This window comes from Pongo pygmaeus, chromosome 13 (genome assembly GCF_028885625.2).
Source record: "Pongo pygmaeus isolate AG05252 chromosome 13, NHGRI_mPonPyg2-v2.0_pri, whole genome shotgun sequence".
Taxonomy (NCBI): domain Eukaryota; kingdom Metazoa; phylum Chordata; class Mammalia; order Primates; family Hominidae; genus Pongo; species Pongo pygmaeus.
The window spans coordinates 55,486,661-55,511,524 of record NC_072386.2 but is presented as its reverse complement, the minus strand read 5'-3'; the positions used below and the strand labels follow the sequence as shown (position 1 = coordinate 55,511,524).

Here is a 24,864-nt window from a genome sequence, read left to right as displayed (position 1 = left end):
CTAACCTGCACGTTGTGCACATGTACCCTAGAACTTAAAGTATAATAAAAAAAAAAAAGAAAGCAAGCATATATTTTGGGTGGATTGTTATATTAACCAGCTAATTTGCTATTTCTTGTTTTTTCATCTTTTCCTATAGTTTTCAGTGAGCATATGGTGTCCTTTCCTTGCTACAATACAGCTTTGTTATGATCAAGTATATCATATTTCTACATGTTATAGGTCTGCAATATAATTGCACACATATTGCTTTATATCACATTTTTTAAAGTAAGTTAAGAGAAAGGAGAAGAAATATGCATTTATGCTATCTTTTATAATTACATAATCACCTCTCTTAGTGCTTGGTTTCTTTATGTAGATTTAAATTACTGTGGTCACTTGCTTTCAGCCTGAAGAACTTAATTCCTTTGCTATTTCTTGTAAGGCCATTTCTGTGTTGTAGCAACTTTAGATAGTGATTTTTCTCCTTTTCCTGTGCTTGTTCATGTTACTTGCTTATTTGTTTAGTAACTTGGGTAGAGTATTTTATTAAGTCCATTTCTCATGCAGTGTGAAGCCTCTGATGTCATTCTTATGAGGGTTCAGTCTTGGGCATGGGCGTAGTCATCCTGGGATGACTGGTTTTGGCAGGCTCTCTTTGTCTCTATTTCTTATCTGTCTCCTAAACTGTATGTTTCTGTAGCATCACACCCAGCTGTTAAGCTTCATTAATTGCTGGCTGATGACTCCATTTTTTAAAAATAATGTGCTGGTGCATAAATTGCTTCACACTCTGATCCAATTAAATTTGGGTGTCTTGGCAGGGCCAGGCTTTGAGGGTTTCTCTGACCACAGGAGGACTCATCTTACAGTTATCTCTTCACCTGGTTCTGTCTGGTAATACAGCTGGCTTATAGTTTTGCTTGTTGCTCTCATGGAGCTACCAGCCTCTCCTTAATTGCTTATTTCCAAAATCTCCATGGTCCTTGAGAGTTCCTTTAGGATTGAACTTACCCGCACTTTGTTCCAAATAAATTCAATTTCTTTGGGGGAAGCTTCTGCATCTTACATTATTTTGACTTGCCTCTTCATCTGGCAAAATCTCTGAACCACTGCTCTGGAGATGACAGCAGGCAAAATCATCCACTTCTCTTGGAATACCATGTTTCATGAGCTGAGCACTGAGCAGGGGCAGTAGCCTCTGGTCTTCTCAGCTTGCCTCTTCCAGTATGGAATATTCTCCTTATAAAAAGATTGGGGTTAAGATAATTTGGCCCCAGTTTTATTACCCTTCTGCACCTGGAGTAGAACCAGTGAAATTATAAGTGGAGTTGGGTAGGGGAATGAAGTCACTGATGTCTTGGCCACACCTGCCTGGAAACTAGCCTTTGTAACATGCAGCTAGGAGAGAATAAAAAATGTTGGCAATCTCTTTATCCCAGGAGAATACCTTACCACTCGACTGGTAGCTTAGAGGAAAGGGAGCCCCTTTGGAGTGGGGCATCTATCATGCTGAGCTTTAGGGTTAAGGGTAAAGGAGGGAGTGGATAGTGGCATAACTGACAAAGGATCTCACTGTTATTACCAAGATTTAGTAGATTTTATTATTTTCTTCTTTTTTTAATTTCAAAGTACTTAATTGAGAACTAAAGATTATAGGTATTCAAGGTGTGCAATGTGATTATTTGATATACATGTACACTGTGTAATAATTGTCACAATGAAATTAATCAACACATCCATCACCACTTAGGCTGTACACTAGATCCCCAGACCTCATTCATCTTTTTTTTTTTTTTTCTCCATTGCACTTTTATTTGAATGTAATATTTGGGACAATTATTCAAAAGGGCCAATATTTCCCAATTTAATCTGAGGTCATAATAAAACAAGCAACAAAACAGTGTTTGGGATTTCAGTTTCTCACCCTTATCATCAAGACTCACTGCCTCCCATCATCAATATTTATTGAGCATTTACAGTGTACTAGGCACAATAGAACATACAGAAAACGTTGTCCCTGCTCTTGAGGAGCTTACATTCTAAAAGAAAAAATACACCTCTTTTAAAATGGCATTTTTGTTTGGTGTTTTCTGCAAAGTACTGAGGAAATGTTTTGTAAAGTGAGCTTTGGGTATAACTTAGCCCCATCACTATTTAGAGAATAGAGGAGGAAGAAAGAGGAAGGATTTTAAAGGCAGACAATGACAGACCAATCAGGATAGGTAGGGTTTTAAAGGGAGATAAGCACAATCTCATCAACTAAGGAGAGATTTGCTGCAGTAAATAGGATGAGGGAAATAGTCTGTGGGGATGCAAGCAAAGGAAGCAGGGTGCCTTAGACACTGAGTGGAGCCAGAAAGATCATGCGGCCTTTTTCCAAGTACATGGCCACCAAGTAAGAATGGTTGGTGACAAGACAGAAGGCTAAAACAGGAAGGTAATCTTATGCACCTGATGAATAGAAAGAATAAAGGATCAAAATTGAAGGCAGGCTATAAGAGTATCAAGAAATTCTTAAAAACCAAAAAGTGATTTGGAAGCACAAAACTTATAGTTAATGCTACCCAATGTCATGATGGGCCAAGAACATTGTGGCTTCCTAAGTTAGAAAATGCCATATGCCAAAATTTTAAATGGAACATACTACATTTTTTTCTAATCAATCTCCCCCTCTCCCAGAAAAAATAGGAACTCATTTTTTTCAGGGTGGGGAGGAAGAGAGGGGATCATGGGACATGGAAACAATAATTATATTAGTAGTATTTTTTTTGTTATGATAAATTTTGTGTTTAAACTTGGTAAGAGCCCATTAGCTGCCAAGAGAGAATAAAGAATAAATTTCAAAAAATGTAATTTCCTTTAGAGAAGTTTCAGAACCAAGACTAATTTACATGAAAAGCTGTAGAGAAAGTAGTTGAAAAGTCCATTCATAAAACTTTTATTCCACTTACATAAATTTAATACACATGTTCTTAACAATTATGCTTGGATTGTTCATGAAAATTTCATAAGACATTAAACAAAGCTAGCCATCATCTCAAGTTATTTCCCTGTTAACTATTTTTACAGCACATGCATGTTAGGCAAGTATCAAAAAAAAAAAAAAAATCACAAAAGCAAAAATCCTAAAAAAAAAAGTTAAATACATGGGTTTTTGTTTTACTGCTGTGCTTGATATACATGAAGTAATGAATACCAAGCAATTCATTTTTTCCTGCATCTTTACTTTTACATTTGTTCTTAGGTTGCCTAAAACATTTAAATACAAATAAAATGAGTGTAGCAAAAATAATGAAAGCTAACAGCAGGTAACTTTACAAATAATGGAATGTGAACCGTTTCTGCCCTTATCCAGAGTAAAATGGGTCACAACTTTGTCTAAAGGAACACTTCTGCAGCTGTAGTCAAAGGTGTGCACATTGAGATTGAGTATTCCACAGATATACATGGTTTAATATGTGGTATCCATGGGGTACGATTCTACCACAGCCTTGTAAGTGCTCCAAACCTTAAAGTACCCACAATTACTACATCTGTGACTGGAACCAATGATCCCTTTTATTCCCCACCAGGACAAACCAATATGTAGGCAGTTTTCTTTGCTTAGACATGGAAGCAGTTTTACACTGGCTCTTGTGAAGCCACAATGTACCAAAAGTACTATGCCAAACATTTATAACTTGTATAAAAATTCCACATCCCCATATTGGCCACCTCAAGATGAAAACAGATAACTCCCTAAATGTTAACTGGCTCTACTCCCCTAATATTAAACATAAAAACCACATGGGAAATATAGAAATTCAAATAGAAGTAACATAAACCTGTCATAAATCGTAAACAAAAAACTATTTGTGGGACAGCATGGATGACAAATGGTCTACTGTGTAAATTTTAGAATGAGGCACACAAAAGTTGGAAGGCCGGTTAATTTTCCCCTCCTTCTCCTGCTTTAGCTTTGTCTCCTTGGGTATCCAATGTCCACAATGTCAAGTTGTCTCTCAGTAATTGCATTATTAGCGTGCTGTCTTTGTATGACTCTTCACTTAATGTATCAAGTTCAGCAATGGCTTCATCAGAAGCTGTCTTTGCAAGAGAGCAGGCTTTCTCTGGGGAGTTCAGAATCTCATAATAGAACACAGAGAAGTTAAGGGCCAGACCCAGTCTGATAGGATGTGTTGGTTGCATTTCCTTTTTGCTGATTTCAAAAGCTTCTTGGTATGCTTGTTGTGACTGATCCACAATCCCTTTCTTGTCATCACCAGCGGCAACCTCAGGAAAGTAACGGTAGTAATCTCCTTTCATTTTCAAATAGAAGACTTTGCTCTCTGCTTGTGAAGCATTGGGGATCAAGAACTTTTCCAAAAGAGACAGTACATCATTGCAGATATCTCTTAGCTCCATCTCAATTTTCTCTCTGTATTCTCGAGCCATCTGCTGTTTTTTCTCAGCACCTTCCGTCTTTTGTTCAATACTTGAGACGACCCTCCAAGATGACCTATGGGCTCCTACAACATTTTTATAAGCAACTGAGAGAAGATTCCTCTCCTCATTGGATAATTCAGCTCCTTGCTCAGTTACAGACTTCATGCAGGCTGCCATGTCTTCATATCGCTCAGCCTGCTCGGCCAGTTTGGCCTTCTGAACCAGCTCATTTTTATCCATGACTGGATGTTCTGTGTCCGGAGTGGGTGGTGGTGGCGGATGGTCATTCATCTTTTAACTAAGAGTTTGTACCCTTTCATCAAATATCTCCATTTCCTCACCCCCAGCCTCTGGCAACACTATTCTACTCTCTGTTTCTCTGAGTTTAATTTTTTAGATTTCACATATAAGTGAGATTATACAGTACTTGTATTTCTGTGTTTAGCTTATTTTACTTAGCATAGTATCCTCCAGGTTCATCCATGTTGTCTCACAGATGGCAGGACTTCCTTATTTTCTATGGTTGCCTAATGTTTCATTGTACGTATACATACACATACACACACCACGTTTTTAAAAATTAATTTATCTGTCAATCGACAATTGGCTTATTAGGCCAAGGGGATATGCAGAAAACAGAACCCCCTCATGTGTTACCTTCTGCAAGCCTAAATTTTTGTGGCTCTGGGATGGACAAGAACCCCATTGTGATGGTTAATACTGAGTGTCAACTTGATTGGATTAAATGATGCAAAGTATTCATCCTGGGTGTGTCTGTGAGGGTGTTGCCAAAGGAGATTAACATTTGAGTCAGTGGGCTGGGAAAGGCAGACCCACCCTTACTCCGGGTGGGCACCGTCTAATCAGCTGCCAGCACAGCTAGAATATAAAGCAGGCGGAAAAATGTGAAAAGACTAGACTGGCCTAGTTTCCCAGCCTACATCTTTTTCCCATGCCGGATGCTTCCTGCCCTGGAACATCAAACTCTAAGTCCTTCAGTTTTGGGACTCAGACTGGCTCTTCTTGCTCCTCAGCTTACAGATGGCCTATTGTGGGACGTGATCATGTGAGTTAATACTTATTAAACTCCCCTTTATATATATATATATATACACACACACATATACATACATGTATCTATCTATCTATCTCCTATTAGTTCTGTCCCTCTACAAAAGCCTGACTAATACACCTGTCTTTAGCTGAACTAAGGAAAAGTCCTGCAACAATATGTTTTGCAAATATTTTCTCCCATTTTGGAGACTGTCTTGTCATTTTGTTGGTTGTTTCCTTTGCTGTGCAGAACTTTTTAGTTTGATGTAGTCCCACTTGTTTATTTTTGCTTTGTTGTGTGCTTTTGGTGTGGTAGCCAAAAAACTATTGCCACGGTAATGTCAAGGTGCTTCTCCCTGTTTGTTTGGTTTTTTTAAGGAGTTTTATGGCTTAATATATTACATTTAAGTCTTTGATCTATTTAAATTTATATATATAGTGTAAGATAAGGGTTTGATTTTTTTTTCCTTTTTGCATCTGGATATCCAGTCTACCCAACACCATTTATTGAAGAAACTTTCCTTACATTGTGTGTTTTTGGCACACTAGAGAAATATTAGTTGACCATATAGATTTTCTTGAATAAATATGTCTTCATTTCATGTATGCCCTTAGGAAATTTACAGAGACTTTAAATAGGTGCTAGTCTTTAAAAATAATTTTCACCAGTTAAAGCTGTTTTGTATGGGAGCAGCTTTGAGCTCCTCACACTGTCATTCCAGAAGTCGTATCTCCCCAATTATCTTTAGAAGAAACTCAACTGATTAGGGTAAAATAAACAAATTAATGTAAATGCAGAGAACAAACCTGAAGTCTAACTAATTTGGTCATTAGTAGTAATTATTATTTACAGATAGATTTATTTGTAGTTCATTAACTGCAAACTTGCTTCATTTGTGTGCTGTAACTCATTAATCAGAAAGCTACATTAAGTGATGGGACTCTAATGTAGTTTGACTTTTTAAATAAATTTCAAGATTTGAATATCAAATTTCAGTGGAGCACTAAATAAGCACTTTAGGGGATTGAAGAATTGGTGATTATATAAAGCAAATACTTCAGTATCTTAAGTGTCAGTGTGCTTATAAACCCAGGTTTTAGTATGTCTGCACTGTACCATATCTTATGTTTGCAGGATTAGCATAGTAAGAAATTATGTTATTTTATAGAACACACAGCCTCTGGTTTAATTAACTAAGAAATATTTATAGAGTGCCCTCTGTCTAGAAATTCAACGAATGTAGTACAAGATACCTATCTCCAAGAAGCTAATTATTGAACTGTTAATATATTCTCTAAACACATCAAAAATAATTTCTAAGATACAATAGTTTAAAAACAGATGAGTGGTGCAGATGGATTAAGATGAAAGTGAGGCCCTTAAAAGTTGAAGTATTTTCTGTTAAATCATTGGCTTAAGATTATAGCAATCTTTTTTTCCCCTTTTTCTTGGAAGTCTTCAGTTTTGATGGGGTACAGTGGGGAAGGTTTGTTTCTGCTCCATGCAGTGTTATCGGGGGTGTGGTAGGTAGTGGATAATGATTCACTGATGACTGGAGAATTTGCTTCCAATACAGCTCCCTCATGCAACTATTCAGAATTATTAAGGAATTTCTTGGATTCTATGTGAATTTTGATTTGTTTAGATGCTCCTGTGCCCCACGAAGGGAGAGTCTGAGAGTTTGCGTCATCTTATCTTTATATAATCTGAATCCAAATACTTCCAGAAGAGAGAAAGTAGTTTTATTTTTCTGTCTCCTTGGGAATAATCCACCTTGGAGATTAAGAGAAGGTTGAGTAGTTCCTGGCTTCAAGCAATTAAAACAAGGCTGAGGGGGCAGCCAAAATTATGGCACTGAGTGGAAATTTTCATATGAATTACAGTAATTTCCTCCAAAGAACTATGTGGCTTTATTAATAGTCACCTATTGGGTAGCCAAAGCTACTTGAGACTGTAGTCCATAATGGACTATGCTGATGATTTGCCTCAGGAAAACTGTTTGCTGCCAAGGGGTTGCATTGATAGGAGAGAAGGCAACGGGTGTCAGGAAGGTAATTTAGATGAAAGCCACCACTTCTGAGAGCAACGACTACTAAGGAGAGTTCTTCCTATAGAAAGCTCCAGGGTATAGCCTCCAGTGGGAACCAACTTTAGCTCCTGACCATCAGTAGTAATGGAAGAAGTCCCAGCAGGGCTAAAGTATCTTGGCTGGAAATGTCAGCAGGCACTGCTGTGAACCCCTGAAGGGAAACTATCAAAGAAGCTAAATTTGGATTCAAAAATAGGGAGCATTCTTTGGAGGTCAATGGCCCAACCTTCCCTCCTAGTGAGCATTGACCTTAACATTTATTGGAAGAGTAGATTGACATTTAATAGACTTCAATCAAAAAGCATATAGCATAGCTGAAAGAGCATGAGCCTTGGAGGCTGTTTGACATGGGTTTTCATCCATGCTCTGCCACTTACTAGTTTATGCCCATTGGTGATTTGTCTCAGTTCTTGTCATCCACTAAAAAAAAAAAAAATAGGTGCTATAGAGAGGGCTGAATGAGATAATACATGCAATAGAAACTAGCACATTGCAGGTACTCAAAATATAATAGCCAATATTGTTCTTTCCTGTGTGAATTAGAAGCTGATGAAACTCCAAGGCCTCTAACCAATTATTGAGCCCTTGAATTATGTCCTGCCTCTTGTATTCTTCTAGAAATCATCTAGGGGAATGTAGTATGGGAAAATTATTAAATAAGTACTAGAGGCAGGCCCTGTGCCTGTGAAAGCCAGCACACTGTTACATAGAGAAGGAGTTGGAATCAGTCCTAGCAATTTCATGAGCTCTAGAGACCAGCATTCCCATTCTATGTATTTCCAGTGATAACTGCAGGACACATCATTAATACACTGGTGAAAGAATTGTAGTCACAAAAGATTTGGTTTCTGGAAAAGATTTTCAACATAAGTTTCCTTCACCTCATGTATAAAAGATGTAAGCCAAATTTCTCTTGTAAAAATCCTCTGCTTGGTTTATTTCCCCTTGCCTAGCTCTATGTGTAATAGCTAATGTTTTGGGGATCACTTTGCAATTCAAAATCTGAGCCTTTCAAAGATGCTTCTTGATTTGATGTTCCAGGTGGCTGAAGAGGAAATGGACTTCAAGTGATTGTTCGTGGCTTTGAAAGGTCATGATCTACTTCCTGCAGTAGGTTTAATGTGCATCTGAACTTTAGCCCTCACATTTTTCTGATTATGGAACAAAATCATATGACAGTGGCAAGTAGCTCATTCTCACGCGTATCCAATGTTCAATCAAGGCAGGGTTCAAAGCTGATGGGCACTTCTGTGATTGGCATTTCAGAAGTGCATTTAATTCAGTCCTACACTGCATTTCTTACTTAACTCCAGCGTCAAAGGAATTTGAACAATTTGGCTGGTGGGCACAAGGGAAGGTTATGCTTCACTGTATGTATAATCATTTACACACTTGGTGCTCTCAAAAATGTGTCATTCTTTCACAACTCAAATTTTGCATGATTTATTTATAAAAGATAAAAAAATTGACATATTTCAAGAAAATATTGCAAGAATTATGGATGTGAGCATTTGAAGCATCATTATACATTAAAAATCCATAAAGTTTTCAGAGATACTGCTATTTTGGTATAGCATCAAATCACTGTTCTAATAAGGAACACTTTTAAACATTATGAAATATTATTGGTATCTAGAGTTTGGTGCAGATAATACAATTAAAATGTTTTTATATTATCATTTATACACTCAATCTCAATGACGTAAGTTCTTTTTATTATATATCCTGTTTGTTTGTTTTTTTAATTTCAATAGGTTTTTGGGGAATAGGTGGTGTTTGGTTCCTTAAGTAAGTTCTTTAATGGTGATTTCTGAAATTTTGGTGCACCCATCACCCAAGCAGTGTACACTGCACCCAATGTGTGGTCTTTTATCCCTTACCTCCCTCCCACCCTTCACCCCAAGTCCCCAAAGTCCATTGTATCATTCTTACGCCTTTGAGTCCTCATAGCTTAGCTCCCACTTATGACTAGGAACACATGATGTTTGGTTTTCTAGTCCTGAGTTTCTTCACTTAGAATAATGGTCTGCAATTCCATAATGAAGTAAATTTATACACACAGATGCAATAATTAAAGATTGTTATACATGTTATAAGGGAAAGAGTGTGCAGGGATGACGAAGTTTATGAGGTGATCTACTTTAGATAGAACAGTGAAGGAAGAACTCTCTAGGACTTAAGTGAAGTCACATATAAGGTGAGATCTGAAGAATGAGAAACCAGCCAATTTTTTCACTTTGTTTTGTTGGGTTTTAATTTTTGTAGGTATATAGTAGGTGTATATATTTGTGGGGTACATGAGATATTTTGATAGAGGCAATGCAATACATAATAATCACATCAGGGTAAATAAGGTGTCCATCACCTCAACCATTTATCCTTTGTGCTGCAAACAATATAATTATACCCTTTCAGTTATTTTAAAATGTACAATTAAATTATTATTGACTATAGTCATCTTGTTGTGCTTTAAAATACTAGTTCTTATTCATTCTAATTTTTGTACCCATTAACCATCTCCACTTCTGCTAACCCCTTCACCCCCACTACCTTTCCCATGGTTCTATGTTTTCTCACATATTATATAGGGGCAATCATAAAATACACTTAGCATCATTCTGACACTTCTCCTTGCTCATGCTTCTCTAGTTACATTATGTAGTTCCTCAGCATGACAAACTCTTCCCTTGCCACGATTCTATGTTGTTTTTCTTCTGCCTGAAACACTTTTCCTGCTACTCTTCAAATGGCTGGCTTCTCCAAAATATCAATGAAATAAAAACTTCATTTTTTGAAAAGATAAGCAAAATTGACAAACATTAGCTAGACTAAGAAAAAAAGAGAGAGGATCCAAATATGTAAAATCAGAGATGAAAAAGAAGGCTTTACAACCAATACCACAGAAATTCAAAGAATCATTAGTGGCTTCTACAAGGAACTGTAAGTCAATAAATTTGAAAATCTAGAAGAAATGGATAAATTCCTAGACACATACAACCAAGATTGAACCATGAAGAAATCCAAAACCTGAACAGACCAATAACACATAATGAGTTCAAAGCCATAATAAAAAGTCTCCCAGTAAAAATAGGCCAGGACCCGATGGCTTCACTGCTGAATTCTGCTGAACATTTAAAGAAGAACTAATGCCAATCCTCTTTAAACTATTCCAAAAAATAGAGGAGGAAGGAATAATTTCAAAGTTATTCTACGAGGCCAGTATGACCAGGATACCAAAACCAGACAAAGACACATCAAAAAAAGAAAACTACAAGCCAATATCCCTGATGAATATTGATGGAAAAATCTTCAACACAATACTAGAAAACTGAATTCAACAACACATTGAAAAGATCATTCATCATGACGAAGCATGATTTATCCCAGGTATCCAAGGATGGTTAAACCTACATAAATCAATCAATGTAATATATTTTATATCAACAGAATGGAGAACACAAACCATAGGATAATTTCAACTGATGCTGAAAAGGTACTTGATAAAATTCAACATCCCTCATGATAAAAAAAAACATAAAAACTGGGTATAGAAGGAACATACTTCAACATAATAAAAGCCATATATGATATACCCACAGCTAGTGTCATACTGAATGGGGAAAAACAGAAAGCCTTTCTTCTAAAATCTGAAACATGGCAAGAATGCCCACTGTTACCACTGTTATTCAACATAGTACTGGAAGACCTAGCTAGAGCAAACAGACAAGAGAAAGAAAGAAAGGGCATGTAAATTAGAAAGGAAGAAGTCAAATTATCTTTGTTTGTAGATAATACGATCTAATATCTGGAAAAACCTAAAGACTACACAATTTGAGATTTAGTAGAACTTCAAATTGAGCCTTCTCTATAATTTGACTCTCTCTCAGTTAGGTCCTGGGACTAATTTTTAAGCCAATAGGCCTTCTGCCTATAGTAATAAAGGGTCTCTTTAAGTGCTGTCAGAGAGGTCTTTTGGTTTTGGGTACATTATGTCCTGAATTAGTTCATTATTCTTTGCCTAAAAATATTACAGAGGTATCTCTTGAGGCAGATACTTTGCAAGATGATAATATTTCTTCCTCAAGATTTGTCCCCCTCCCATCATGGCATTACCTTGTTGGACTGGTTAATATTAACCACAGGCAAACTGATGTAAAGTAACTTTTCAAATACTGTTTCCAATTTCTATATCTGAAATGCTTCCATTGCTCAACACATTTTTGAAATTCCATTTATGAAAATATCTCATATTTGTGCAGTGCTTATGTGGCTCTGAATGTCTATAATATTACCTTTTGTGATAGATGGATGATTAAAAGATTTTTGAAGTCCAGAAATAAGATTAGATTTGCACAATACTTACTGTGACCTTTACCCAAATAGGTCCTTTCAATGACAGTAAAATTTGGTAATTTAGTTCTTAAATGTCCTATTCATGTCAAGCCATTAAGAAGTCATTTTTTTTTTCTTTCTGACCCACCTCCTAGCTCTGCTGTAATACTGTCAAGGTCTCCTGGGATAGTTGCTCTGTTTTACTTGTAAGGGCTGTACATTTTCTTGGTGGATGAAGTGATTCATGCACATGCCAAATACAAGCAAAGTTCTTTGGCATGACAGATGTTACACAAAAAGAGAAAACACTTGGAATAAATGGCAACATACAGGTGCAGCTTCCTTTGGAGCTTTTCAAATCTGGAAAATACTGAGTTAGGGAAAAAAGAGTTTAGTGAACTCAGTTTGTAGTTCAACCCATTTACTAGATTAGCCTTTTCTATACCAAATAATATTGAATAATCAATCTGCATAGCACCAAATGGCTTCAGAGAATAATGGAAATATATGTGGGTCACCTGTGGAGTAACACGTTTTTTTATGTAGCATCTTAGAATGAGAATTGTCCCAACTTGCTTTGTGAGACCAGGAAGCACTCAATAAATACTTGCTGAAATGAATTCAGGTCGGACTATGTCCCCATTGCTGGGATACAAAGGTAAATAAGACACATTCTACCCTGGAGGAGCTCAGAGTTTGGCAGAAAAATCAGAGATGCTAACAAAGGAGGATAATAAGATATGATATAAGCAAGGTGCTATAGGAATGTAGTAAAGGGGAAGATTGTTAGATGGAATCAGGGTTTGCAGGAAAGGTGATGCCCTTCAAGATCCACTAGGTAGAGAAACAAGGGGAGAAAGGAAAGAGAAGAGGGATTTCTAGGAAGTGACTATGAGGCTTCAATGAGTAAAAGCACTGAGTATTTTCTTGAGATTCTGTATAGTTTGGTTTGAAGGAAGCATGAAGGTGCTAAAAGGAGGACAATAAATTTGGTCTAGAAAGCAGGTTGAGGTCAGGTTGTGAAAAGCACCATATATGGTTTATGGTGCTTTTGTGACCATACCCAAAGGAGTTTGGATTTCATTTTCCCCATGGAAAAGTCAGTTTTTAAAGTTCCATATTGCCTACAGGACTAGGTTTTCCAAAGACTATTCCTCGCATGCTAGTTCTATAGGATGTTAGTAAGAGTTATACCAAAACACCTATGCAGGTTTTAGTTGAAAGGGGAAGGATAATTGTCTGGCACGGATAGTATGATACAGTGGTTATGAGAAATAACATTTATAGAGAATTTTTTCTGAAACATGTACAGTCCATCCAGCTCTTAGATAGCATAAGTTAAGCCAAACTCAACTGCATACTTAAACCCAATAGTCTGCCTCCTCCTAGAATGGATTTTACCATTTTGCTCTTCCACAAGATGAGAATGGCCTATGTTGAGAATTGTAAGAAGAAATGGTTTGATTCAACATTTGTGAGTGCTACCTTCAAATAGCTGGTTTGTCTTTATCTTAGTGTGTAGGTGTTATAGTTGATTGTGTATCTGTTTTTGCCATAAACACTAGGAAGCTTAGAGCCAAATTTGTGTCTCACTACCAACAGAGGATCCTTAGAACATTCATTTTGGGTAATAACTAAACCCAGGATTTTTCTGACTTAAACCAGATATATTCCCTTTGCTACAATGCCTTCATCTATTTATTTGATCCTATTGCAAGCATTTTGCAACTTCTCTCTGATCCTTTTGTGGGGGAAAAGCTGAGATTAAGAAATGTAATGAACATATATCACTTACCACAGCATCTGGCATACAGTGCATACTAACTAAGGATTTGTTTTTAATATGATGATTTTTTATCAACCCCACCCATTTCATTTCACAGTCCTCCCCTATTGACAGAAGATGAAAAGAAGCATATCTGACTATCAGAAATGTTTTTCAAATTCTACTTTCATGGTCTCAAGTTCCATTAAGCACATTAATAAATAGACAGATATTAGCCAAGCAATTACTGATTGCAAGGCCCTGAGCTTTGTGCCATGAAGGAGACAAATCAATAAGTCAAAGAAGTAAGTGGAGCTTCTGATCTGATTAGGGAGGTATGATATTACTATGTGTCTCAGGATCCTCATCTGTAAAATGGGAATTATAATATAACCTACCCCATGGAGTCACTGTAAGAATTCTGACTTCATACATGTAAAGTGCAAAGATAGTGCCTGGCACATAAGTACTCAGTTAATGTCATTTATCTCATTAGTTTTTATTACTGTAAATTATCTTTGTGTGCAGGCAACACCAGAATATGCAATCATTAGGGGCTCTGTGTTCAGACATAGGGGAAATTACTTCCAGCTCAAGCCATTCAGGAAGGCTTCCCAGAAGTCATAGGATTTGAGTTAGTCTTGAAGGATGGCGAAAATTCAACTAGGCAGAGAGAAACGTGGACATCGATCCTTGTGGGAGCTCAGTTTAAAAAGGTGGAGGAGGGGGGATATCCCCTTGTAAGAGACCTCACAAAGGCAGGTGATTCATGAAGGGGGCTAGTAGGTGGCAAGCCAGGCAAAGGCTCCTGCCTCCTCTTTCCTAAAGGCTCACACCATCAGCAATGACGTCCTGCCTCTTCATGGGCCCTCCCCAACCATCCCCAGAAAGAAAATTGGGTGCTGTTTTCTGAAAAACCTCTGAGCATCCTTCTGCATCCTTTAAGTACCTTATAGTCATTAGGAAAATTACTTCATGGTGTGGTAATTATAGGGAGCTAGAGACACCCTGTCCATTCTCCCACTAAATTCCTACACGCAGACTGAAAAAAACTATGATTCTATTTCAGGCAGGCGAGTGCTTTGGAAAGAAAGTGCAGGAAATGTGAAATGAGAAGGTGGCAGCAGAATTCCCATCTGTGCAGACATTGAAAGTCCTTTATTACAGAATGTGAGAGAGAAATCCGGCGAGTTGTGGCAGTGAAGGCTGGACTGGCTCCAATGTGCAGGCTGCAGAAGGCAGCTGCCAAGATGGCTGAAGCTATCTCAGAGACAAGGGTTCCAGGCTCCTTACCCACATTTATCTGTTTGTTTAAAGAGAGAAAATGTATATTTTTTAAATATCCCATAGTCTGATATTTATAGACCTCTTAAAATTTGGAGGAGAAAAACTCCACCAGCTCAAAGACGTTAATTTGGATAATTTAGCACAATTCTTGTAGCAAGAAGAGGAAAACCAATTTTAAACTGCAACGGTGAAATGTGAATCAATAAGGACTGTGACAGATTTGATTGATGTGTGCAAGCCAATAAGTTTATACTCATTGAAGACAGAAGCCTTAAGAGCTGACGGATGGAGATAACAAGAAAAGAGGAAAATTCCAATTCTAATTTGATTATTTATACCCTGACTTATTCCAAATTATTTGCACTTTCTGAAATTCAAGTTGAGAAATCAAACTATCCAAAGAACACCTGCTGACACAATTGAGCATCACATTTCTTAAAGCAAATGCTAAACTCTGTCTAGGGAGATGTCTTTTACTTTTCTTTTCTACCATCCAGCACTGTTCTGAGTGGGGAAAAGAGCATCAATCAAGCTGGTGATGGACTTGAGTCAAACTTACACTCTCCATTTCCATCACTATCCTAAATGCCATAGAGAAATATGTTTCACAAAGGGAACTTTCCTCAATTAAAATTTTACGGAAGTATAAAATACAGACATATGCATAAATCATAAACATACAACTTGATGAATTTTTACAGTGTAATGATGTCCATGTATCCAGCACCCAAATCAAGAAATAGAACACTACTGGGGTCCCAGTTGCCCTCTATCAGTTACTTTATACCTTCAAGGTAACTACTCTCATGATTTCTAATGCCATGGATGCGACTTTTGCCTGCTTTTGAGCTTACGTGAATGGAATTATACATCATTGACTCTTTTACGTCTGGCTTCTTTCACTCAACATTATGTTTGTGAGATTCATTCATGTTGTTGCATGTAGTTGTAATTCATTCAATCTCATTGTTGTATAGGATTTATTTAAAGTGACATGATTTACTATCCATTCTACAGGTAGTAGACATTTAGATTATATTCTGTTTGGAATTAATTCAAGTAATGCTTGTGTAAACATTCTTGAACATATCTTGCAAATATTAGGATTATACCCATGAGCAGAATTGCTGCATAGAGTTTTGAGTGCTTGCTATTCACCGAGCTAGGCTAGGTGCTGGAATAAAACCACAAAAAGACCCAGTCTCTGCTTGCAAGGACCTTGGGATCCAGGGAAGGACAGAGATGACTGACAAATACTATTCCATGTTCATAGGAGCTACGCACAAGAGTATCTTGGGCTGGATGGGAGTACAGTGGAAGGTGGTGGAGTCAGGAGAGGCTTTCCAGTGGAAATGACACTCAAATGGACTTTTGAAAGATAAGGAGGCACTGGCCAGGAGACAAAGTGCAAGGGCAGAAGGAACAGCATGTGGAAAAGCAGAGATGGGTGAGAAAGCAGGTCAAGTCCAGAAACCTCCTGTTATGCCATAGAAAAAGGTGGGAAATGTGTGGTAAAGATGAGGGCTGAGTAGATAAGTTGGGGTCCTATCATGAAGAACCTTGTTCACCGTCTAGGAAATACATACATAATCCTGAATGTGATGGGAGCTACAGAAGATTCAAGAGACATGGAGTGACCAGATCCACTCTTTCTGGTGGTTATATGGAGTCTGGACTGGAGAAGGAGAGCCTACAAGCTAGAAAGTGACGAGAATGCATGCTTTGTCTGGAAACGGGAATGAAGTATGGTATCTTAGCAAATAGAAACTAGGTAATTCTTTGAGGAAAGTCTTGCTTTGGCCCAATATCCAAGCCAAGAATCTGGATGGCTTCTAATGGAATACAGAGTGTTGCAGGGAGAGGGGAAAGGAGCAAGGGAGGTGTGTGTATGTGTGGGTGCCAAGTTTCAATGTGCAGAAACCACACACAGTAATTCATGCAGAAAGCTTTTGGGGCCAGCAGGCCACCTGCTGACATCCAGACTGGTGCAGGCAAGGAGCCCTCTGCTTGAAAGCGGAAAGGGAAAGCATATGCGCGGGGAGTTCAAGCCAAAAAGCAAATTCACTACAACATAAGTCTGCAAAATGGTGCCAAGATCTCATAGCAGCTTTCCGTCCCCTCTGGAGACCGAGATGGAATGCTGAGTGGAGATGAGCAAGGTCTAATCCTGCCCAGCTCCCTGCTGGAGTCACAAGAGGATTCTAGAAAGTCTCGTTGTCACTGATTGAAATAATAAATTCAGTAGGAATATTTTATGTAAATTTTCCTAAAGTGGTGGCTTGGTTGGAGCCCAGAAAGTTGATGTTAGGACTAAGAATGGAAATTTGATACAGCAGAGAAGTGGGTAAAATAAAATATGACAGAAATATGCTAGTTTATTATGTTCAATTTTATATTTAAAAAATAAAATTATTTCTAGTTTTTATAAGTATAAAATTGGTAATATATTAGAAAGTATAAAAGTTCATGAGAGTTGAAAACATTTGCCTCAAATTCTACTGGCCAAAGAAAACAAGTTGGAAGAGATGTCTTCTTGCCTGCCTGCCTTTCATCCTTTATTCCTTTTTTCTTTCTTTACTTATTTTGATGTATACATTCTTACATAGTTGTAATTGTAAAGCAACCTTTATCTTTTGCCATAATTGGCATAATCTCATCTTATTAAAAAATTTTTATGACCTAAGTTTATATTTTATTTTTATTAAAATATTACAATTTCATTGCAAAATGTAAAAGAAAATGCTATGCAAAAAGCAAAGAAAATAAAAACCACCATTGTCTCTACCACCCAGAGATAATCATTATCAATTCTTACTACATTTCTTTCTTGACATTTTATGTGTTCTTGTCAACAATTTAACAAAATTATTGTTTTTTATATTTAATTTTGTAATTTTTATTATTGCCTATGTGTTATGGACATCTTTTCTAACTGTATCCCATTGTATAGCATCACATTTTATTTAAATAATTCCTATTTTTGGACACTTAAGATATCCCAATTTTTCATAATATAAGAAATGCTATTCTTGTCCTAATTTAAAAATATATAAATATAAATACACACACATACTTACACACACACACAGACTTCCCACGGAATTGCTCAGCAAAAAAAACTTACTTGCATTTTTAGGGCTTTGGCTACATACTATCAAGTTTTTATCTGGAAAGTACATACCAACTTATACTACCAGCAGCAAAGTAATACCCATTTCTCTACAACTTCACCAACACTGCCTATTATTAATCATTAAAGAAAAACTATGTGGTATTCTGGTGACAATGAAATTATGCCCCTTATTACTAATGAGGTTAGATATTTCTTTATGTGTATATGGCACATTTTTATTTCTTCTTTTTTTGAATTGTCTGTTCAAAGCATAATTTTTATGCTGGCATAGTTCTGTCATGTGGATATACCATTGTTTACCTAAGCATTCTCTATTAAAAGGGGAAAAGCAAAGTATATGTTCAAGGAGTTCAAGCCAAGAAACAAATACATTACTATATGTGTCTGGAACAATATAACAAGATCTTACTGCCTTCCAACCCTTCCAGAGACTTTCAGAGTTTTGCTCATCGTATATAATGCTGGAATGAACATCTTTTAATACAAAGGGTTTTTGTATGTGTATGTTTGGGGTATTTAAGATAGATTCCTGGAAATATTGCTACTAGTTCAAAAAGTATGGCTATTATGAATATTCTAATTGTACCCAGTATTACTTTAATGTAGAATTATCCTTTATTATAGCAATTATATAAACAACCATTAGTCTGAGAACAGATGTCTATAAAGGCAAAGTAGACTAAATTCTGGTACTGGCAGGTCAAGGTGTTCTTTTGTATTTGATATGAAATATTAAGTAAGATAGGAAGCATATCTTGCCAAAGGTTCCACAAGCATGGGGTCATTCATTCATCTCATCATACAAACACAAAGGATTCTGGAGTTATTAGCCAGAACACGTCCTTCAATCCTAATCATGCATATGTTAGTGAAGACGGAAGCAGAAATGGAACTGTGAGGTCAAAGATGTTTGTACTAACTCCTTTTCCTTGTTCTTTTGGGATCAACTTCTGGCATTATGTAGCATGGTTACTCTAGAAATTATTGGGAAAACAATGCTTTAGAAATTATCCTTGTTTAGGATTTCAATCCCTTCATTTTTTTAATGGGGGAGGCTGGCAAGCAAATTCAATTAAAGCCTTGAGATCAGTGTGTGAGTATACGTACATATATGTGTGCTTATGTATATGGTGGTAAGGAATAAAAGAGTTTTTACATTGTATTTTAATGTGCTTTTCAGGTGTTTCTGATGTTTGGTCAGACTTGTCTTCTGGTCGCTATTGGGCTGATGTCCCCTGTTATTCTAATAATTATCTCTTCATATATGTCTGTCTTTTCTCTCCACTTGCTCTTCAACTAGAATTCCCTTGTCTTCACTGTTTTGCTCTTCATATGATGCACCTAGCTGTAGATTTATATATTATGCACAGGACTCAGTGTGCTTCTTCAATCTGAGAATCTGCTTCTGCTTTTTATAATTTCTGGAAAATTCAATCTGCTTCTGCCTTTTATAAGTTCTGGAAAATTCACAGCCATTTTCACTTAAAATATTGCCCCTTCTCCATTTTCTGCTTTTGAAATTTCCATTAGACCTAAGTTGTAACTTTTAATTTAATCTTCCATATCTCTTGATTTCTCTTTTGGATTGTAGCCCTCTTTATCTTTCTCTGCAGCAGTTTGGGTAATTTCCTCAGATACAACTTTCATATCACTAATTCTCTCTTCAACCATGCCTGATCTGCTTTTAAAGTTGGCCACTATGTTTAACTTTATTCATGATTTTTCATTTTGAATTGTTCTATTTGGTTGTTTTTCAGATGTTCCTTTCTTTTTTAGTGTCCTATTTTTTTCATGAGAGTTTTTATTCCTCTCTTTATCTCTTTAATGAGTATAAATATATTTAATTTCTAGACAGTTTTAGATTGTTGTATTATCTCAGGTTCTTGGGGGTGCTATTTCTCTCACATGTGTCTGCTGACTCTCCCTTATTTGGACCTTTTTTTTTTTTGGTTTGTTCTTTTTCATTGTGAACATATTTTCAGCTAGAATATTTTTTCCCTGTGGCATCCCTGTGTACTTTAAGATGTGGTAGTAACATTTTAGACAAGTTTTACATTTGATTCTTCTGGAAACTCCAGTAGTTTTACTAGCTTGAAGTAATTATGACATCTACATTAATATATTCATTTGAGATTCCTGTACTACACAAATAGTGTAAAAGTTGGATTCTATACCTATGCACAGCACAGATTTGTTTTCAGAGATAGAGTCTCGCTCTATCACCAGGCTGGAGTGCAGTGGCTCAGTCATAGAAGACTACAGCCTTGAACTCCTGGGCTCAAGTGATCCTCCTGCCTCAGCCTCCCAAGTAGCTGAGACTATAGGTGCACCACCAAAACCAGTTAATTTTTTTATTTTTATATTTTGTAAGGATGGGGTCTTGTTGTGTTGCCCAGGCTGGTCTCGAATTCCTTGCCTCAAGCTATCCTCCCACTTTGGCATCTCAGAGCTGTGAGATTTGGTAAAGATTGGGTCTTGCTATACTGCCCAGGCTGGTCTCGAATTCCTGGCCTCAAGTGATTCCCCCATCCTGGCCTCTCAAAGCTCTGGGATTACAGGCATGAACCACCATGCCCAGCCAGCACAGGTTTTTAAATTTCCATTTATTGTGGGGGACTTTTTCTCATCCAGATATTTAATCAGTGAGAATTTTACCAGTTGCTTTCTAGTACACGAACAATGTGTTTTGTAGTCCCCTTGTATGAGGGAAGCAGATCTTCAGTTCTAAGTCCTCACCTTTCACAGGCCCAAGGTTAAGTCCTTTATCGTGTATGTGTGTTAAAGCCTAACCCATAGCTGTTAGATCCTATAGCCATGTCTAATATCTGCTGTACTGTTCTGGTATCAGCTCATGCACTTACCACATTGACTATAAGATTATTCCTTATCTGTGGCACATGGACATTTCCTCTTTTTTTTTTTTTTCTTTCTGTTTACCTGTCTGTCTCTGTTTCAGCTATGTATGCAAAATAGTTTTGTTTTATCCAGCAGTTCTGTGTGCCTCAGCACATAGAAGAATTTCAGTATGCTAAGTAGGTGGAGCTAGAAAGCTATGTCGGTCAGGTTTGTAGACTACTGACTGGTGCAATAGAAATACATGACCTTTGGAACTGAAACCTGAGACTGAGCTGTGACTTCACCACTTACCATCTGAGTAAGCTGTGCCTAGTCATTTAACTTCTCTAAGCTATATTTTGCTCATCAATAAAATATAGATAATGTTAGTACTGATCTTCATTACATGGTTTTCCTTATTGCTCTAAATTCACTTTTATTTAAATTCAAACCATTTTCTCCATCCCAATTCCTAGAAAAGCCAGAGAAGATTGCAATTTTCATATATATCTTATTCAATATTTTCCCTTATTAAACAAATATGTTATGAAGGAATAACGCAGTTATTGATTGAATGATCTTATTACCTTTCCTCAATGTACTTTTCACATACCAATGGACTGAGAAAAACTCTGATAGAAAAAAGACCTAAAATAGGAAAGAAATGATAAATTCCATTTCTTGGTAAATATGCAAGGATGGGGTTGGGGTGGAGTTACATCTCTGTGGAGTTTCACCCCTCACAGTTTTCATCTCTCTTTCTCTCCCTGCAGAGTACAAATGAGTGAAACCTTATATTGGTTCAGACGTTCTGCTTGGATACATGTTTAAGAGCCAATAAATCTGTCAGAGTAGATTTCAGGCTGAGACAAGGTGAATGGCCTCACAGTAATTCTGCCAGTGCCTCAGGGTACCAGGCAACATAAGCAGAGAGGTCACCAAATGCCTGCTCACCCCATGCCCAGGCACAGAGATATTCCACATAGGAATATGAGGACCTTTCCCAAAACGTTGTGTTTGGCATGTGGTAAAATTTTTTGTCAAACAGCAGAGCAGCCCGATAAGGAAACAACAACAACAACAACAACAAAAAGCAGAGCAAAAAATGAAGGCACACAGAAATAACAGGTCCTCTTAGTGATTCTGGTGGTTTGTAAACTCCACGTGAAAGTTATTATTCATCATGGAAGGCAATGTGGAGGTGTACACACCCAAAAGCTATCCACTTTTACCCCATAGACAGACTTACACAAAAACACTAGGTTGTCCATGGCAGTTTAATTTTTTTTTGTTTTTACTTTCTATAGCTTGTTTCTAGTAATGAAGACCTATAGGTACTGATCTATAGGGATCGCAAAATTAAAAAGCCAATTCGATCAATTATTCCACAGTGTGCCTTATAGGCAACAAGCCAAGTCCTAGTGCATAGAATTTCCTATTGGCATTTTTTTAATATCCAACTTTTAAAATATGAACAGATAGCCAAGAATTATCTGACATTTCAAGAAAGCCTCCAGCATAAAAGATAGAGATATCAAATCAGAAGAAAGGAAGAAAGGAAATTCAAAAGAAACAGAGACAATATACTGAAGAAGAAAACTTTAATCAAACTATGTTTAATGATCTCAGAGGCATAAGATAAGCAATTTATCCTTAAAGTTAGGATGCTAGTAAGAAAAAAGAGAAATAAATGAAGGTTATTGTTTAAAAAAGAAAATGTTCTTAGAAATTTAAATATGATAACTAAAATTATGTGTGCATGTGTGTGTAAGATTTGGAAAATAAAGGTAAGGAAATATCTCAAAATATTAAGAAAAAGTAGAAGACAAATCAGAAGAAACTAAAAGTCCAGGGCAGCAGGCCCAACATCCTACCAATAGGATCTAGAAAAAAATATGTCAAGAGAAAGATTATGGGAAAATTTTTTGGACCTGAAGAACATGAGTCCCCAGATTGAAAAGTCCTATTCAGCAACTAGCACAATAAATGCAACAAGACCCAGCTCTGTCATAAAACTTCAGTACAGCAGGAAGACAGCAAAACTTTCGAGAAAGGAAATAATAGGTCACATACACATGATCAAGAATAAAATGGCAGTCAATACTCAGTACTAACAAGGAAAAATACAAATGTTTTCTGACATTTAAGATTTAAGAAATCTTGACCCATGCACATTTTCTCAAGAAGCCTTCTAAAAGATGAGCTTCACCTAAAGCAAGAAAGATAAAATGATATCCAGAAAATAAGGAATCAACACAGGAGGAAGATGAAAGAAATTCCCTGGACAATAACGAAAATAAGTCTTAATATGATAACCACACATAGGTTTAGAAAACAAGCAATACAGATACAACAAGAGTCCAGAGACATATGGAGGAAGAGCTCCATTAAAAAAAATTCAACTAATTGGATTAGGTGGTACAGCTGCTAATACAGGTAGTTATACATTGAGATACTGTATGTCTTGTGCTTGGGAACATGAGTACAGGAGTCAGACTGCCTGGGTTCGAGTCCTGGCTCTGCCACTCACCATCTTATGTAAGCCAATTAATTTCTCTGTGCTTCATGCTTCCCATCTGTAAAATACAGATTATAGTTACCTACCTTATAGAGTTATTATAAAAAAATTAAATGCGGCACTGATACTGTGATGAAAACAGTGTCTTGAATATTGCTGGATGTTAGGGGAAGCAAAGACAGTAACATGTACGGAGAAAACTAAGTCATTTTTTTAAATGAGTAAACTATCAGCTCTAGAAAAAAGGATAATTGAACAAGAAAGGAGTTGTAATGATAGTATGCTCCTTGGCTCAGCAGAAAATATTTCCATTGTCGGAATAATGCAAATCCTGAAAATTGTGATGTAATAAACTGGAAGGATAAAGGAAGGAAAAAGGGACTTAAGGGAGAAATCGTTATCTACCATAATAGAAGTGCGTAGAGGTAGTATTCTATTTAGAATATGCAATTAGATATTAAAATAAATGGCTGAACACATCTGAATTAATCCTCAAGGAACAGGACTTGGTTAACTGTGGCATTTGGTTAGCATAAATAAATAAAGAAGGAGGCAAGGAAGGAAGGAGTACAGAAGAACTGGCACTGCTGCAGTGATTCTGGAGCACCAAGTTCTAAGAGAAGCCTCAAGATTGTAGGTCATGGAAGTGCCCACCATGGAGTCTGCACTGCTAGGAAACATTCCCAGGAAGGGAAGAACCTTATATTCCATGAACCCATAACATGGATCTCCATTACCCTGAAAGGGTTTTTCCTGTCAGGAAAAGGAACCTGCAGAGATAACCTAACTATGAAGGAGGGAAAACTTTTTGTTTCTACCTCTTCTACCTAGAACATGAGTTAAGTTTGGCTTGACACTACGATCACCCTTAAAAAAAAAAAAAAAAAAAAAAAAGAGTACATTTTGGTTTGAAATAGTATTTCCTAAAACAGCAAGTCACGGTACTAAAAATTGACATTTAAATGCAGGTAACTGACATATAAACAAAGGGATAAATATCCCTGTTGTGCTCTGAAATTAAATGAATAAAAAAGGATTCTGCCAAATAATCATTAAAAAGATGAAAGAGAAGGCATTCAGGTTGCCTGCATAAGGATTACACTCAAGTGAGGCCTGAATTTGTCTGAGCTGCACATGATGTTTCAAAGCCATGGCAAGCTGTGAACCGCCTGAGGGTTGTGAACATCCAGGTGTCATGACACTTTTCTACATTAGTGACCCATCACCGGGTGGCGCCTCCATCCTTGGGCAGGACCTGTTGAGGTCCTCAGCACTCACACTGTCTTTAAGGGCTGCACAAAAACCACAAGACAAGCCAGCATGGAGGAAAACAACTTATTAGGCATTTTCCTGTCTGGGGTACAGATGTGTTTGGATTTCAATCAAGGAGCTGAAACTTCAACAGCTGAGCTAGAGAAAGCTGTTCCAGAAACCCAGAGGG

General features: G+C 37.0%; 1 protein-coding gene and 1 long non-coding RNA gene across 2 annotated transcripts in view; both read right to left on the bottom strand.

Annotated features, from left to right (window-relative positions):
• Positions 1-24,864, bottom strand: part of LOC129043443 (uncharacterized) — an 86,107-nt gene that overhangs the window by 23,653 nt on the left and 37,590 nt on the right. The window lies entirely within an intron of this gene.
• On the bottom strand, positions 1,929-14,009 carry LOC129043442 (14-3-3 protein zeta/delta-like). Its single transcript, XM_063649562.1, has one exon. It carries the CDS (start codon positions 4,699-4,701, stop codon positions 3,913-3,915), a length of 789 nt encoding a protein of 262 aa, XP_063505632.1. The 5' UTR covers positions 4,702-14,009; the 3' UTR covers positions 1,929-3,912.

What these genes read in the sequence shown, in the direction of transcription:
- LOC129043442 (XM_063649562.1), bottom strand. Translation starts at nt 4,701, where the DNA reads ATGAATGACCATCCGCCACCACCACCCACTCCGGACACAGAACATCCA.